Genomic DNA, 15,164 nt, shown 5'->3' with positions numbered 1-15,164 from the left:
GGAGGGAGCCTTTTGAACCTCAGATTCACATGTCTGGGCCAGAGAAACTAACAGAATAGCTAAAAGTGACAAATCTCCCCATTTCTGAATTGTTGGGTTTTCTTCTTTTCTTTCTATATATTGCCTTTGTAAGAGGGTTGCATGGTCTTCAGACTGCAAAATTGTGTTTGCTGGTACATGTACATCTATACCAATTGAGACAAATCTATCCAGGACCTTTGCAGGTGCTGAATGGAGCATTTTTCTCAACTGATTAAGTAGGAACACTCTTACATTAGGTTTGCTTCAGTCCCAAAGTGAACTTTTAAAGCAAAATCTAGGTTAGTTAACAATTTGTAAATGCATTTACCTTCTTTTTTCTGAATAAGGGCTGATTCCATGTTTATACCTGTATCATTGAAAAGATACTTTTCCTTTCTTCCTCCCTCTATTCTTACAGCCAAAGTAGTTTTTTAAGTAAAACAATAAACCTTGAAAACATATGAAATGTCAGTGATTCCTGCTGCAGTAACTTTGACACATGACAGAAGCAGGTACTGAAATATTAAGAGTTAAATGAAAACTAAAGAAATAATCCTAAAATTGAGTTCTTCTAGGATTCAAGGCTTCTTCACGTATGACATGGCAGAATCCCCTAACTTTGTGCATCCAAAGTCAGATGAGATCTCTCTGGCCCACCCAAGAAATGATAAGTGAGGCTGAAAACTGGATCCATATTTTTGAGCAGGAAATATGTATCACTTGCAATATCAAACCAGGCAAAATAAATCTTGTGTCTGCTTCCAATGGCTGATGTCTATGACTTGTGCTAAGAAAAATTTGTTAAAACTGTTCATACCAGGGTTCATAGTCCAAACCACTGTTCTCATTTTCGTTCTGCATTCCACAGGATGTTCTACATGCAACACCTCTTATTTTAATGAAGAAATGCTATTAGCCAATACACCTTAAAAAATATAGTTGTAGATTTTCAGACATTTTTCTCCTACTACAAAATACCAACTCAGCAACACTGAAAAACTTAATAAGGAACCGCTTTTTCACATGCAGTTTTCCATTTCCACAAGTTTGTGGAAACAAAGCATTAAATCCCATTTCTTCTCTTTGTTTTTCAGGCTTTTATTTCTAACTTGAGTTAAAGAAAAAAAAATATGTGCAAAACATAAAAATAATATCTTTGCATTTTTTTCTAATGTTACTACTTAGATTTTTTCTACAGACCTAAATTTTTCCCCAAAACTGAAGAGAGACATTGTTTCAGAATCTCAAACAAGTTTCAAGGTGCAGAGCCACACTGGCAACAATACCACTGGTATAGAGCTATATGTTATCTATAGCATGAAATAGTTACTGCAGAAATAAGTAAACCCTTCGAGGGCACCTACTGCCACACACAGTGAATGATGCATTTCTGTAAATTACATGCAAATGTATATTTCATTTAAGCTGAGAGCTGTTATTCTAGAATCTCTGAAAATGTGCTGCAGATAATTAGTTCCACTTATTGACTGAGATATTGAAGAACTGCAGTTATTTGCTAACTCCACAAAATGTAAACCCAGCCTCTGCCAGAGAAAGATTCTCCCCTACACCGTGCACCTCACATCTCAAGCCTTTTGAGAGTTCCTTTCTAAGATTTAAATTTTCTTTTATAAAGCTTTTCTGAATCAATCAAGATTCAATATAGGAAGATTGCCAAATAAATTACTTTTCATTTCTGCCCACTGTTAAATTCCTGCAGGGAGCTGGAAATATATCAGGGTCATTAGTCTTAATGCCTATAATACACAGTGCTTTAAGGTGAAGTGAGTAGTAAAGCCATTTAATACACCAGCCTCTACACTCCAGACACCTCGGGGTCCTGACAGTGCACTCATCTAACTCTTAACAAATAATTCTGGACCTTGAGCCCTGAAGGGGGACACACTTTCCACCAAGCTTGAATCTGCATAAAACATGCATGTTGATTTCTTTTTAACACTTGGTTTGGATACTCGGTTAGGACTCACTGGAAAGCTATCCTATGTGTATTTCTGCTGGAGGTCTGCTACAAAGCAAATAAAACAACTGACTGAGCTGTGTGGAGCTTACTGCACTTTGAGGGCATCTGCTCCCTCATTCTTCTGCTGGAAATCCCTGTGTATGCACAAACACTAGTAAAATTTATCCCTGTGCTTAGTCTTTTCCAAACTACCTATTTGCCTCATTTAGTTCTGATAAAATTTACCTTATTAATTTAAAAATCACTGATGAACATAAAATGTGGGTAATTTACTAATGCTGTTATGGTTAAAAAAACTTAATGAGCTAATTTGAGTTGATTTTTTTTTTTTTAAATTTAGCATGCTTTGATACAGCTAAACTGATAATTGGAAACAGGTCTCACTCACATTTAAATTTCTTGGTTCAGTCTTATGACTGCTTAGTTATTAAAAAAAAAAAAAAAAAAAATTAAAAACGCTACTTCATTGCCAAAATCTTAGCTAATGAATACACTAACTTATACTGAGGTTTCAACTCTCATTTTCAATTCTGACATATAAAGTACTGTAAAATAATTCATTATTTAATAGAAGAAATCTGGATAAAACTAATTAATGCCAAAAAATTAGCCCACAGCACAACACTAATTAAAGTTTGCCCAACAGCTACCTCCCTGTCCTAATTAGCCTCATTGATTTCAAGAAACCACTAAGAAAAAAAAGACAAACATATAATTCCCGCCTCATATTTGATAAAAAACTCCTTGATTCAACTTTCAAACATCAATAAAGTGCCCTTTTAACATGAATTTGGGCATTTCCACAACAAAGGCATCTCTCTAGGCGCATTATGTTTCATTTCTAATGGACTAGTGTAGATTTTCTGGTCACTTGTCAACAGCAGTTGAAATCCAGGACAAAATTATTGATACAGAAGACAACCAGATTAAAAAATAATTACTCCAGAGAGCTGTATATTATACTGAAAGTGCCCATCTGGCCATGCTGCCCCATTTGCATCAACCACAAAGTATGCATTCCATGGAGCGTGTGATCTTTCAATTCTCTGGCACCAGAGCCTCACAATCCCACCCGAAGTTTAACAAACAGCACCGTCAAAATGGCAAAACACTGCAAGGTATCACATAATAAGTCAAAATAAGTAATCATACACATTTCTGAAACATTGGTGATAAAAACAACTGTGCACTGACCTCATTAATAAAAGTCTGGGCTCCCCGTGGGCTCAGCAGTAAGATAGCCCTCCGCAACGTGTCCCGATAGCGGTTCAGCTCTTCTGTTTTCATGGTAGTAAAAAGGTTGGAAAATACTCTGCTGATGTTCCTGTCCACTTTTTGTAATGATACATCAAGTCCCAGTCTTGAGGCCTGATCGAGAAATCCCTGCAGCCCACGTATATCTGTAACACAGGAGGAGGAGGGGAAAAAAAAAAAAGAGAAAAGAAAAAAGCCACTGCATCAACCTTCACCAGTTAGGAAAGCATCACTAATTAGGTGACAAGCATTATTAATTAGGTGGAAAAGACTTTTTTGCTTTTTTTCCTGCAGTGCTATCAGCAGAAGAGTGTTCCACACAGCCATCTTCCATGTCTCCCTTTCATAGTCAGTGCCAACAGGGAAACTCCATCAATTACCTTTCCCCAGACATCTGTGAATGACTCTTAGCAAGACCCAGTTCATGAATTTGGGTGGCTGTGCACACCTCCCCAGAAGCTCAAGGCCACAAACAAAAAGACAGTCCCACCCCAACAGCATAAGAGTTCAAATGCAGAAAACTAGAAGAAGATAAATACTCATCCCTAAAACTTCTCTTATTCTACCACAACCTCACATGCCTGCTTTTTTCAAGAAAAAATTACCATATCCAGAACATATCCAACCCTCCTTTTGACTTCCCTGTTTTTTTCCTGTCCTATAAATAACCTACCTAACCAGAGGTTTACCACTGACCTGCAAGCCCATGAAATAGCACACAAAGCCCCAGACTATTAGAAGAGAAATCATGCAAACAAGCACTGTTCAGAACAGGTTTCTTTGAGCTCTGTGCCTCAACTTCAGGACGACTGAAAAAATATATTTCCTTAACCACGTTCTAGGGCATCCACATGGAGTAACACATTTCATATTATGTTCACTCTGAAAGCTGTTTGTTCAAAATGTGATCTTTTTTCTTGACTCTCAGCATTTTTCTGTAATAAATGTCTGAGGTTTTATTTTGTTGTGAAATTTAGAACAAGGTCAAAGTTTATATTGCACCAGGTTGCTCTCAAAATTAACAGTGACTTCATCACAGCTGTACCATGTTATTACAAGCCCTTAATTTTATGGGAAACATGTAAAACTTGTCTTGAAAAAGAAAGTATTGAAGCCTCTTTTTTTGCATTCATTTCTCACACTTTCATCATTAAACTTCATCTCCTGGGTGAAGCCGAGTGGCTTAAGTTAGAACACATTTATTGATCCAATAATAAAAATCACTCTTCAGAAAACTTTACTATAACTCTAAAAATCTCTGTAAACCACATCATAACACCTGGTGGTTTGCTTTTTTTTTTTTCTTTAGTCAAAGAAATAACCATCTTCTGATACTGTTCAGAGAGCTGAACCCCATTCCAACTGAATCAGTAGCACTCCTCACTGCCCCACCTGGTGGGCTCTTAAACCACCACCAACTTTGGTGTTTCATGACCATAGAATACACAATAAAATACACCTTTTGTATCTCCTTGGAAAATGTCTTATGAAACCTGATGTAAGTAATACCTTGTGAGGATACATCAAATAAAGAATTTAGTTCATGAACAAGTGTAATATGCTAGGGCCAACTAGAAAATATTCCAAAGGAAAAGCACTGAAATTCTATCCAAACATGGGAATGCTTGTTAAGGTGATTAATTCAGCTTCAGAAATCAGTTGAATTGCAGAGACACATCAGAAATAATAAAAACTTAGCTAGGATTGTACCAACCACAGCAGACTCCCTACTGCCTTTTTAAGTCTGGTTAAGCTGACACGATCGTCCCTTCAGCCAACCCCTCCCATCAGAAAGGTGAACTCATGAGGGTTTTGCTGGTCTTTTGCTGCTCGATTTAGTCAGCTAAGTCTATAGCAGCTTTATCACACTGTCAAATACATGCCAGACTTGCTTATTGTCCAAAATCCCGAGTAAGTGAGGAAATCAAGGGGTTTATTGCTGTGCAGGCATTTCTGGAAAGCATCAGAAGACTTTAGCACTTGTATAACTGTTAAATATTGCAGATGTGCTGCAAAAATGACAGTGACAAACAACTATCATTTACAGGTTAAAGTATTTCGCTAAACTTGTCAAACTAAGTTTGGATTTTGTTCATTTAAATTCAGTAAATTATCATTCATTACTATGCACACTTTATGGATATGTGCTATACAAAACAATAAAAAAAATTTTCTTTTAATGATGTTTAGTCCTCCAAAATTACTGCAGTGCTTGATAAGCAAGTACAAAAGTAAGTAAGAAAACTCCCTTTCTTATGATTTGGTAACAACTTGTCTTTTTGTGTCACCCTCTAAAGTTATCATTGCACAAACAAAAGCTGTTTACAAAAGATTAACTGTGATGATATTGCTCTAGCTTGGTTTTCTTTTTGCCTCATGTTTTCAACTGACCTGCTGAACTACCGGTTGGAAATATTGTTGTAGTCCAGTGCAAAATACCTGATGCACGTGTTAAGACTATTTGGACTGGGAAGGGTATTTTATATTCCATTACAAACCTTTCCCCCAAGGAAAATAAGCTATTTCCCAGTTTGAAAAATGAAAAAGATTTTTTTCCAGTTTGAGAAACCAAAATCTAAGATGGAAGAGACTTTCCAAGCTCAACTGCACAAGCACAATCTGTGAGTTTTTCACAGATATAAAGGAATGTGAATTTATTCAGTGTTGGCAATTAAAGAGAGCTGTGTGATGATACCTTCCTGAATGCTGACATGCCTGCTCCTACAAGACACTGAGGCACTGAGGAAAAGGAGAAGGTTTGGTGGGAGTTCAGAGGTGGAAGTGGGAACTGAAGTGTTTTGAGAGGTGACTAACAATTTTAGGTGCCTGCATAATGGGATTTTTTTTTCACAATTATTTGCAATCATTACCAAGAAGGCAATCATTTCTTAAAATGTATCAGTAAACAAATACAGAAACACATGCCCATATGCAGGAGCATCTGTTTAAAAGACATAATAAATTAGGCTCAGTTTTATTTTATCTGACATATCACACAAGGAAGTGAGTGCCCTCATTTTTTTTCTCCATTTAGTAGATCACAAGTCCATGAAACATTAAAGAAAAACTGAGCTTTGTTCCTGAAACAGAAATATTCACAGATACAGTTGTGAATTTCTTTCCATTTCTCATAATCTAGGACAGCTCACTCTTCATTTCCTTCGACACTAAAAAGAGTTTTATAAAATTCACACAGAATTTCATAAAAATAAAGGCTTCTATAAATGCTTCTGTCTGTTAAAATACAATTGTTTCCTGTCTCTTGTAGACTTTACAGTGACTTTTTATTACAAAGTTCAGATTCCAACATTAGAGTTATCCTGGACCATTACTAATGCAATATTTCCTTGTGCCCCTTTATTTCACGTTTTCTAGGAAAAGTATAGTAATTCAACCTCTCACTTCTGCCTAGAACATCTGAAAAAGGACAGACCAGTTTACAACCTTCAGCTATCTGCCTTCAGCTTCACAGTTACCTCCTTTTGCTCAGGTTGTAGCCTACACTCAACAGTAAAATCACATGGTCATATTTTAATTATCTAATTGCCCACCTGAGTTATGCATGCTCAACATGCAGAGCTTCAGAGGCAATATTTGAAAATTTCCCTTTAGAGAACATGAGTTTCTTAAAGATGATAAAACACATACACTTCAGAGGGGAAACTGCACTGCAGAAAATGCACTCAGGTGAGCATCTCTCATAGAAGCGGTACATAAAACCATATAATAATTGGATATGTTTACAGTACTCTAGTGCCAACCACAATCATGTGGAGTCAGCAGGTTGGAATTAGAACCAACTCACTAGAGCTTCATAAGAAAAGCAAATTTCTTATGAACTTTGGGCCTCTTCTGTTACATCTGACCGGAGAGAGAATTTCTGTGGCCCAGAGCTTCTTCCTAATGCTGACAGATATTACCGTATGTCCGGGTCTGACAACAGAAGAGCAGGACAATTTTAGGAATAACTATTACAAGGAGGGAAGGAAAGTCTTGATGCAGTGCTAAGATCGAATTCTGTCACTGTGACTACAAAACTAATGCTTGCCATAAATAAAGGGCTTTACTGTGCTATAAGGAATAATGGAATGTATAATTTCCTGCTGGAGGTTAGCTTGGTTACTGCACTGGCTGATCGGATCACAAACATAAAAGAATGAAACTAAACATGGCATTAGTTACCTGTAAAGCTCATTATCACCTGCAAAGTAATTAATTTTTTTATATTATTTATAATCTTGCTTATGCAAAACACTCAAAGTCTACCATAGCATTCACCTTTCATAAATTTGCAAGATCTGATTCTTGGCCTTGACAAATCAGGTTTAAGACATTATTTTTGTGTGAAACAGCTGCATGGCTGGGCACAGCTGGCCTTTTAGGACAGCTCATTGCAGAAAGGAATTTCCAGGAGGTAAAGAGCACTATATTGTCTTTTCAACACCAGTTCCTAACCCCACTTGACAGAAATAGAGGCAGCACATGGCCAGGAAACATTTTACTTAGGGCAGAAAACAGCTGGAAGCAAACTGAAGTACCAAGTTGGAGCTGAAAGCAAGGCTAAAGAAGCACCAGGACGTAATTTCACACCCTGTCATTCTTATCCCAGTAAATTCTGGGAGGACTAAGCATCACCAACAAGTTTTGTTGTCAAATATCCTACGCCAATCCTTTCACTGGTACGTTTGTAAGAGGGAAAAATAAATAAGTGTGAAAAACAATGAGATCAGGCGATGGTGAGGTTTTGAGCTCTCATTTGCAGATTGTAGGCTCTACACTTCACACTTTTTTTCTTCCCATGTCAGTTTTATTTGAGCATTATTGTGACAATATTTAAAATAGTGAGAAGAGTGTCAAGGAGACTTGGATAGTTTCATTGTTCTAGTATTTGTACACTTACAAAAATACATTTACCTTTTCCAAAATTTTAGGAGGGCTATTTAAGGCATTGTTCCTAATACTCAAAAGCTCCAAGAGAAGAAAAAATTACTATTTCTTATCTTTCATACAAAGATCCTCTGCTTTACTCTAGTTTTGTCTCTCTTGACTTCAAATTGTACCAAATACTTCCCACTTATTATTTCATTTCTTGAGACAGAATAAAATACTCACTCCAGGATTCACTGATTTGGAAGATAACCCATAAGCACTATGAAACAGGTTTCCTAAACCACTTCAGTTTCATGGATTTCATTCTTTTTATCTTATACTGGCTGTTCTCCCTAATTTTCGCAACTGAAAATTGTTTTTATTAGAAATAAGGGATAATACGACCAGTGTTAGAAACAGAGACACATATCCTGATGATTAGACTCCTACTGCGCTGACAGCTTTCTGAATAAATTATTTTGAATACCATCTTTTTGTCCTTGCTGAAGATAACAACCTATTTGAGGGATTTGAATATATTCTAGTATTTTAGAAAACTGAAAGTGGACATACTTCAGAAATCGCTTATTCTCCAGTTAATAAATAACAAAACTCTCTTTCTTCAAACAATAGAAAGAGGATGGCTATTTATGCTTCCAAAAGGGAATTATTTTGTCCAAATCATCTAAAAGAATTAGACTTTGAGCAAGTGCTGAAACTTTCAATCTAAAATACGAGATGATTTTAACTGTTTAAATAGATTGATTAGTTCAGAAAACATAACAAAGTACGTTACAAAAGATATGACTGCATTAATTTTAGAATATAAATGCTGATTTGATCCCAGTGCAAATGTGAAATTATATTAGTGCAGCATATTTTCTACTTTTTTCTCTGCTCTTACAACCTCACTCCAAACATGTAACTTCTCACTTTACCTAAATAATTTCCCTGTATGTCTCTGCCTGCTGTATTCCCATAACCAGTGCTAAGATAATTTTTTCTACAAACATTAGAACTCAAAATTTCAAACAATGCCTGATTTAGTCACCTCATTTCTTATTAAGTTTTAGTTCAAAAATTTTCTGCTAAGAAAAAAAAGTTTGCCTTTTTTCATGCTTTTAGATACACCAGCGCTCACAGTAACACTCTGCAATTATATTGCATTTTCTTTTCCTTTTTTAATAAAGTAATTAAGTCAATAGCTAGGCAGTAATTATTACAGCAAATAGATATAATATCAGGTACAATAAATCCATTAATTAAACTGGATATTGTTTATTATTCGGTTTAGAAAAGAACAGCTGAACTACTTGTGACCAGACAAGAAGTTCTGCTGAGCTCCACAGCCTGTCTGTGACAAACCAGGAGCAAATCATGGATGTTTCCCTATAATATCCTCCCAGTAATTCAGTTTGCAGTTCAGGGAATTCCTCAGGCAGGTGTGGTTCCTATGTATTTCTATGCACTAAGGGTCTATGTAACCCTCCATGGCTTTCTCCTGCATAGAACAGCAGCAATTTCCCTTTATGCCCATGTAAACAAGGAACACCCAAATCAGTTCACAACCAGCATAACTTGGGAATTTTTAGGATCCCCTTGGACTTTCCCAATTTCACCTTTCTCTCCTGGACAGTTCTACTAATATGGATCAAACACAAAGCAACATGCCAGCACCTGCGCTGCCTGACCCACCAGACCTAGAAGCTGCATAGTTCTCTTCTCAGAAAAACAACAGAAATGCCAGAAATCAGCCATTTCTGCAAAGAAAAAAGCAGGTTTTCAGAAATTTAATCTTTGAGAAATGCACAGAATACTGATTCACCACTTAAATCTAGATTACAGGCTGGCACTTGACCACCCCTCCATAGAAGCTGAAAGCATTACCACGTGTGTTTTGGTGCAAGTGCCAGGATTAACCACATGCAAAGGTCTACTCTGAAATCCTTGTGATATCGAAGGTTGACGCTTGTATAATGGCTGCAGAAATTATTTATTGGGCAGTTATACTACCCACATTGATATTATTTTCATGCTTTCAAATATAAAAAGTACTTTGAAAAGAGTCAAATCACAGGTATTGGTTATTTTCACTCCTAAACAGATGGGAAAGGCACAGAATGCACCATAAAGCCAGCTGTGTTGTATGCACAAACAGATGTTTTCAGACCCAACTTATCATGAGAGGCAGATACACTATTAACCATATTTAAAAGTTGCTCTACACAACTGATGTTTCATACCTGAAACAGCTGATCCAATCTGAAGGTAACTGGAGCTTCCCAGAAGCACAAAATCCTTTTAAAGGCTACAACAGCCCTTTCACATTTAGCATGAAAGGTCAACTACAGGTCTCTCCTGCTGGATGTTAACACTCAGCATTCAAAAGCACAAGGAAAACCACCTCAGGAAATTCATTACTGCTGGAAAAAAACGTGGGCATATGCTACAACTGATGTAAAAAAGGAATTCACTGAAGAACCAGCACTTCCATTCAAATCATCCATTCAATTCTTCCAAGTGCAATAATTGCCAACTGTTTGCCCAATGGTAAACCCGAGCTGTGATCACTTCTCATCTCACTACTGCTGTTTACACACTAAAATACTTTTAAAGACACTACACAGTGGAACTGCTGAATCTTCTGATGAGACTAAAAATAGCTCTATTGACAGAAAATATACTTTTCCTGATGTACAGACTCAGTTTAAATGAAATACTTCTTTTTAGCCTAAACTAATTCTAATTATGGCATTAAATTACTGAGTTTAATATTTGCTATGACTGAGTACCAGAACATCTAAACATCCATCCACCAGTACCTTAGGTAAACATATCTTTTTTTCTCTTAGAGGTCTGAGATGCACATTCCTGAAGCCATATTATTTTACATAAATATGTGAATTAATAGTGCCCACTTAAGATGTTGTGACTGTCAGCCTGTCTGCTTCACACAAACGTAGCTGTCAAGCACCTGTTACTGCATGGTAACTTTGGTTACTGTACTTGGACACTTGAAGAACACCCTTCATAAATAAAACCATTAACACCAAACCAGGGATGAGCAAATGCAAGTAAAAACATCCTGCAACAAACCAAATGTGCAAAGGGCATGCCTTTAACAGAGAGGCAAACGTTATTTCTTCTCATTCAGAGAAAATCAGGAATCACCTGAGAATTTGAGAGAGGTTCATTCTCTGCATGTATAGCTAAGTGGCCAGCAAAGAGAGGGTAGCATGTCCCTTTGGATTTAATGGATTGCAGAGCAAGTCTCCCTCTTGTTTAATTGAGCTTTAAATACTGTATGTTCCAATCTCAAGAGAGATGGCATTAAAATTACTGCAGATAAAGAAATTAAATTCCCTCTTAAGGAAAGGTTACTATCAGGAAGACCTGATTCTTTTACATGTGTGACAGTAATTATTGCTTACATTCATACAACATCCTTTCAGTTAAGGGTCTGAGCATACTTTATAAACACCTGTACAGTATAAAAAAGTATACTCTATAAATACACACTACAGAAGCTAGAAGTTCTTATACCTACTTAACAACATGTCAGCAAATAATAATTCAACTCTATTGAAGAAACTTTCTTTCATTTTTGTAGGTTCAAGAAAAAGTCAGTTGCTCTGGGCACACAAACAGCAGAAAGGCTGCCAGAGCTGCCAGTTCTAATGTTGGCACCCTCCAGGGATGAAGTCTTCACTGAGGAAACAGAAATTCTTCTCTGAGGTTACTATTTCTCAACCAGTCTCAGATTTTTCGCTACCAAGTCCTTACTTGTTGTTGATTTTGTGCTACCTCCAGTCTCCTGCACTGCGACTCTGGCAGATGCCACAGTTTCGCTCCAGTGCTCACTTTTCAGGGCATTCAGGACAAGGTGGCAAAGGGGCACTGAGTCCCTGCCTCGCCCTGAGCCTGATGGCCACCAGCACAGCGCTCTCTGACCGAGGCAGCACCTGGCTGCAGTTATGACTAAGGCTCCGTGTCACCACACCACATGCACCATATGGACACCCACTCACGTGGAGCCTGAGCTTCACAGAGCTCACCTGCCCTGGCAAGCCCATCCTGAACTACTCAGCCAACACTTGCTCACCTGCTGCCAAGGCAAGGACAACAGAGTGACCATTTTTAGTTTAGAACCGAGGAAGAAGGACCCTTTGGCCAATCTTTATTTTATTTGTGTGATGTCCTTCAGGCCGTAATGACAATAGTAGTACTGAAAGTTTAATTTTCTTGGATAGCTGTTTGACTCACAAAGTGCATTTTAGTATAGACTTCAATATTAATTGAATTTGAAAATGAGAAAAAAATGCAACCTTTAATTTTCTAATTTTTTTAAAAGCCCATTTTTGCAATATAACCTCCATAAAACACCTCACAAAAACATGAACGGATACAAAAATCAGTTAAAGACTCCTCTGTTCTCCAGTGTTTTCTGATGAAAGCAAGATGAGAAGGATCCCTACTGAGATAACAGATCTCTTGGCAGAAGCAGGAGGGAGTTGAAAATAAAAACTAAGTTCATGTCACATATAATGACCACCAATTACTCCCTCCTGTAGGAATATGCCAAACACATCAAAAAAAAAAAACAACCACAAAACAGGGAAAAAAATCAATTGTCAATTATTCATTTGCATTATGAGAACTACTTTAGTACAATAGCAAATACGAGTAGTAGATTTTCTAACAACAGAACTCTGAATCTGGGGGGCAGGGGGGGAAGGGAACACAAAACCAACATGTTAGAAAACAAAAACACAAATCTTCTTGTACTCTGTCATCAGCTAAAACCTCCTCAGGCATCCCTCTCTCAGCTCCATGCTTTTGGAACATAATGAGAAATGATTACTGAAAAGACAGCTCTGAGGTGGTACACTGTACCAAGATTAGTGCCAAAAGATTCTCCACTCATCATATTGTAAACAAAAGTAATACATTTTAACAGACCGAAAAATTAGATGTTTCAGGCCTTGGTCCTACAAACATTCAAGTGTGTATTTTGCTTTGAGTGAGCAGACTCAATGCCAAGTCTCCTCCCACGTACAAAGTCTCCCAACACACGAGTAAGTGTTCACATAGCTCCTACACACTGTAATTTATTCCTGTGATGATAATCAGGACAAACACTTTAAGTGCATAGAACTTACGCTTTCCTGGATGTGAAGCACTTCTTTCTCAAAACACCAACAAATTAAAAATAATAATAATAATATAACCCCCCCAACAAACTAAAAAAACCAACCAAACAAAAAACCAAACAAACAAAAAACCCACAAGCAAAAAGCTTCCCAGCTTTTTAAAAAATGCTCCTGTGCAGGCCCCCTCTGCAAACTACAACCCTGATAGTTTAACAGCTTACATCTGTGATGGAATATATGGCCTTTGTTCAAGCACTGTAAACTTGCTCTTGCCAGGCATACCTAGGATTGTTTCATGTGGTAGATTTGAGTCTAGAGAGTAAGTCCTATGAGGAGCAGCTGAGGGAGTTGGTATTGTTTAATCTGAAGAAAAGGAGGCTCAGGTGAGACTTTTATTGCTCTCTGCAAACTACCTGAAAGGAGGTTGTAGCCAGGTGAAGGTCAGCCTCTACTCCCACACAACTAGAGACAAGACAAGAGGAAATGCCCTAAAGCTGTGCCAGGGGAGGTTCAGGTTGGACATCAGGAAAAAAAATAATTCACTGAGATGCTGGTTAGGCATTGGAACAGGCTGCCCAGGGAGATGGTGGAGTCACCATCCCTTGAAGTGTTCAAGAAATGACTGGAGATGGCACTTAGTAATATGGTTTAGTTTGGCATGGTGGTGTTTGGTCAAAGGTTGGCCTCGATGATCTCAGAGGTCTTTTCCAGCCTTAATGATTCCATGATTTTATGTGTGCCCAGACACAAAAGCAGATATCCAGTTTTCATGGAGACACTCCATTAAAAAAATAACAACCATCTGTAAGAATATTTTTACTTCTTCTCTTTACTATATTTTATAGAGCAATAGCAAAGAGATATATTAACAGGAAAACAGTGTCTTCTCATTAAATAGTTAGCTGTAGGAAAGGAAAATGGGAAAATGGGAGTGTAATGTTATACAGAGTTTTCTAATTCCATTATTGTGCCCTCCACAAATTTAATTAAAATACCTTTATTTGAATAAAAGCAAATACAGTAAGTATCCTCTGTTTACTTGTCAAAACCATCCCCAGCAGTTTGGCAGCAAAGTAAATCTCAAAAAACATCCAGTCACAACTACCTGGAGAGTTATTTTGAGATCTGCACTCACAGATACCCAAGGAGATAATGGGAAAACCCCCTTCACATTACTCAAAAGCAAGAAGTATTCAGGGTTCTCAGTTTACTTCAATGACAGTAAGGGGGTTTATTTGCATGTTTATAAAGTCGGGACTTACTACAGCATCTCCTTTATGTATATTTATGAGTAAATGAAACAGGAGATCTATATGCCTCAGTAAATTTAAATTTGATTATAGGACTCAGAGAGACATCAACTCCCCAAAATCTGACAAGCTTTTTATCTACTGATCACAATCATTAATCTGAAGGCCATTTAGGAAGTCCGATATACCCTAAGGTTAATATTTCAAGAGGCCTTACTTTTTTCCCCCTAATTAACTTAATTCCTTAGCTAATGTCTTGTAATTTACTGGAAAGGAATTAGACAACTCCAAAAGTCACCAGGAAAAATCTATCATTAGAAAAGGCTGTAAAGGACATCTCTGGCTGAGCAGCACCATGTAGGTTCTGCTATCTTTGGTTGGTGCTGGCAAATCTGCACATCTTAACATAGTTCACAGAAGCAGACACTGTGCTAATTTCAGTCACTTTAAATAAAGCAATGGCTTGGAAGAGGACAAGATGTCATGCCAGAAAGGATAGGATAATATGTTACTGCCAGGCATCTAAAAAACCATTCATCAGGTAAAGACAAGACTAATGTAATCACTGATTTCTCATTTTTCTATTCTTGTAGAGTAGCTGAAGAGGGGGAAACAGAAACCTCTCCTTAAGAAAAGATT

At 37.3% G+C, this 15,164-nt stretch overlaps 1 protein-coding gene across 2 annotated transcripts in view; it reads right to left on the bottom strand.

The window, feature by feature from the left end:
* The window catches only part of GRID1 (glutamate ionotropic receptor delta type subunit 1), a 504,271-nt gene that overhangs the window by 227,419 nt on the left and 261,688 nt on the right, over positions 1-15,164 (bottom strand). For both annotated transcript variants that reach the window (XM_050305784.1, XM_050305782.1), the window contains exon 4: positions 3,197-3,402. In XM_050305784.1, the coding sequence (XP_050161741.1) occupies positions 3,197-3,402 (206 nt within the window). The remainder of the gene's footprint in view (positions 1-3,196; positions 3,403-15,164) is intronic.

Source organism: Myiozetetes cayanensis, unplaced genomic scaffold (genome assembly GCF_022539395.1).
Source record: "Myiozetetes cayanensis isolate MyiCay16 unplaced genomic scaffold, myiCay2020 scf10, whole genome shotgun sequence".
NCBI lineage: Eukaryota > Metazoa > Chordata > Aves > Passeriformes > Tyrannidae > Myiozetetes > Myiozetetes cayanensis.
The sequence above is the reverse complement of the archived record's forward strand: the minus strand, read 5'-3'. Positions and strand labels throughout refer to the sequence as shown.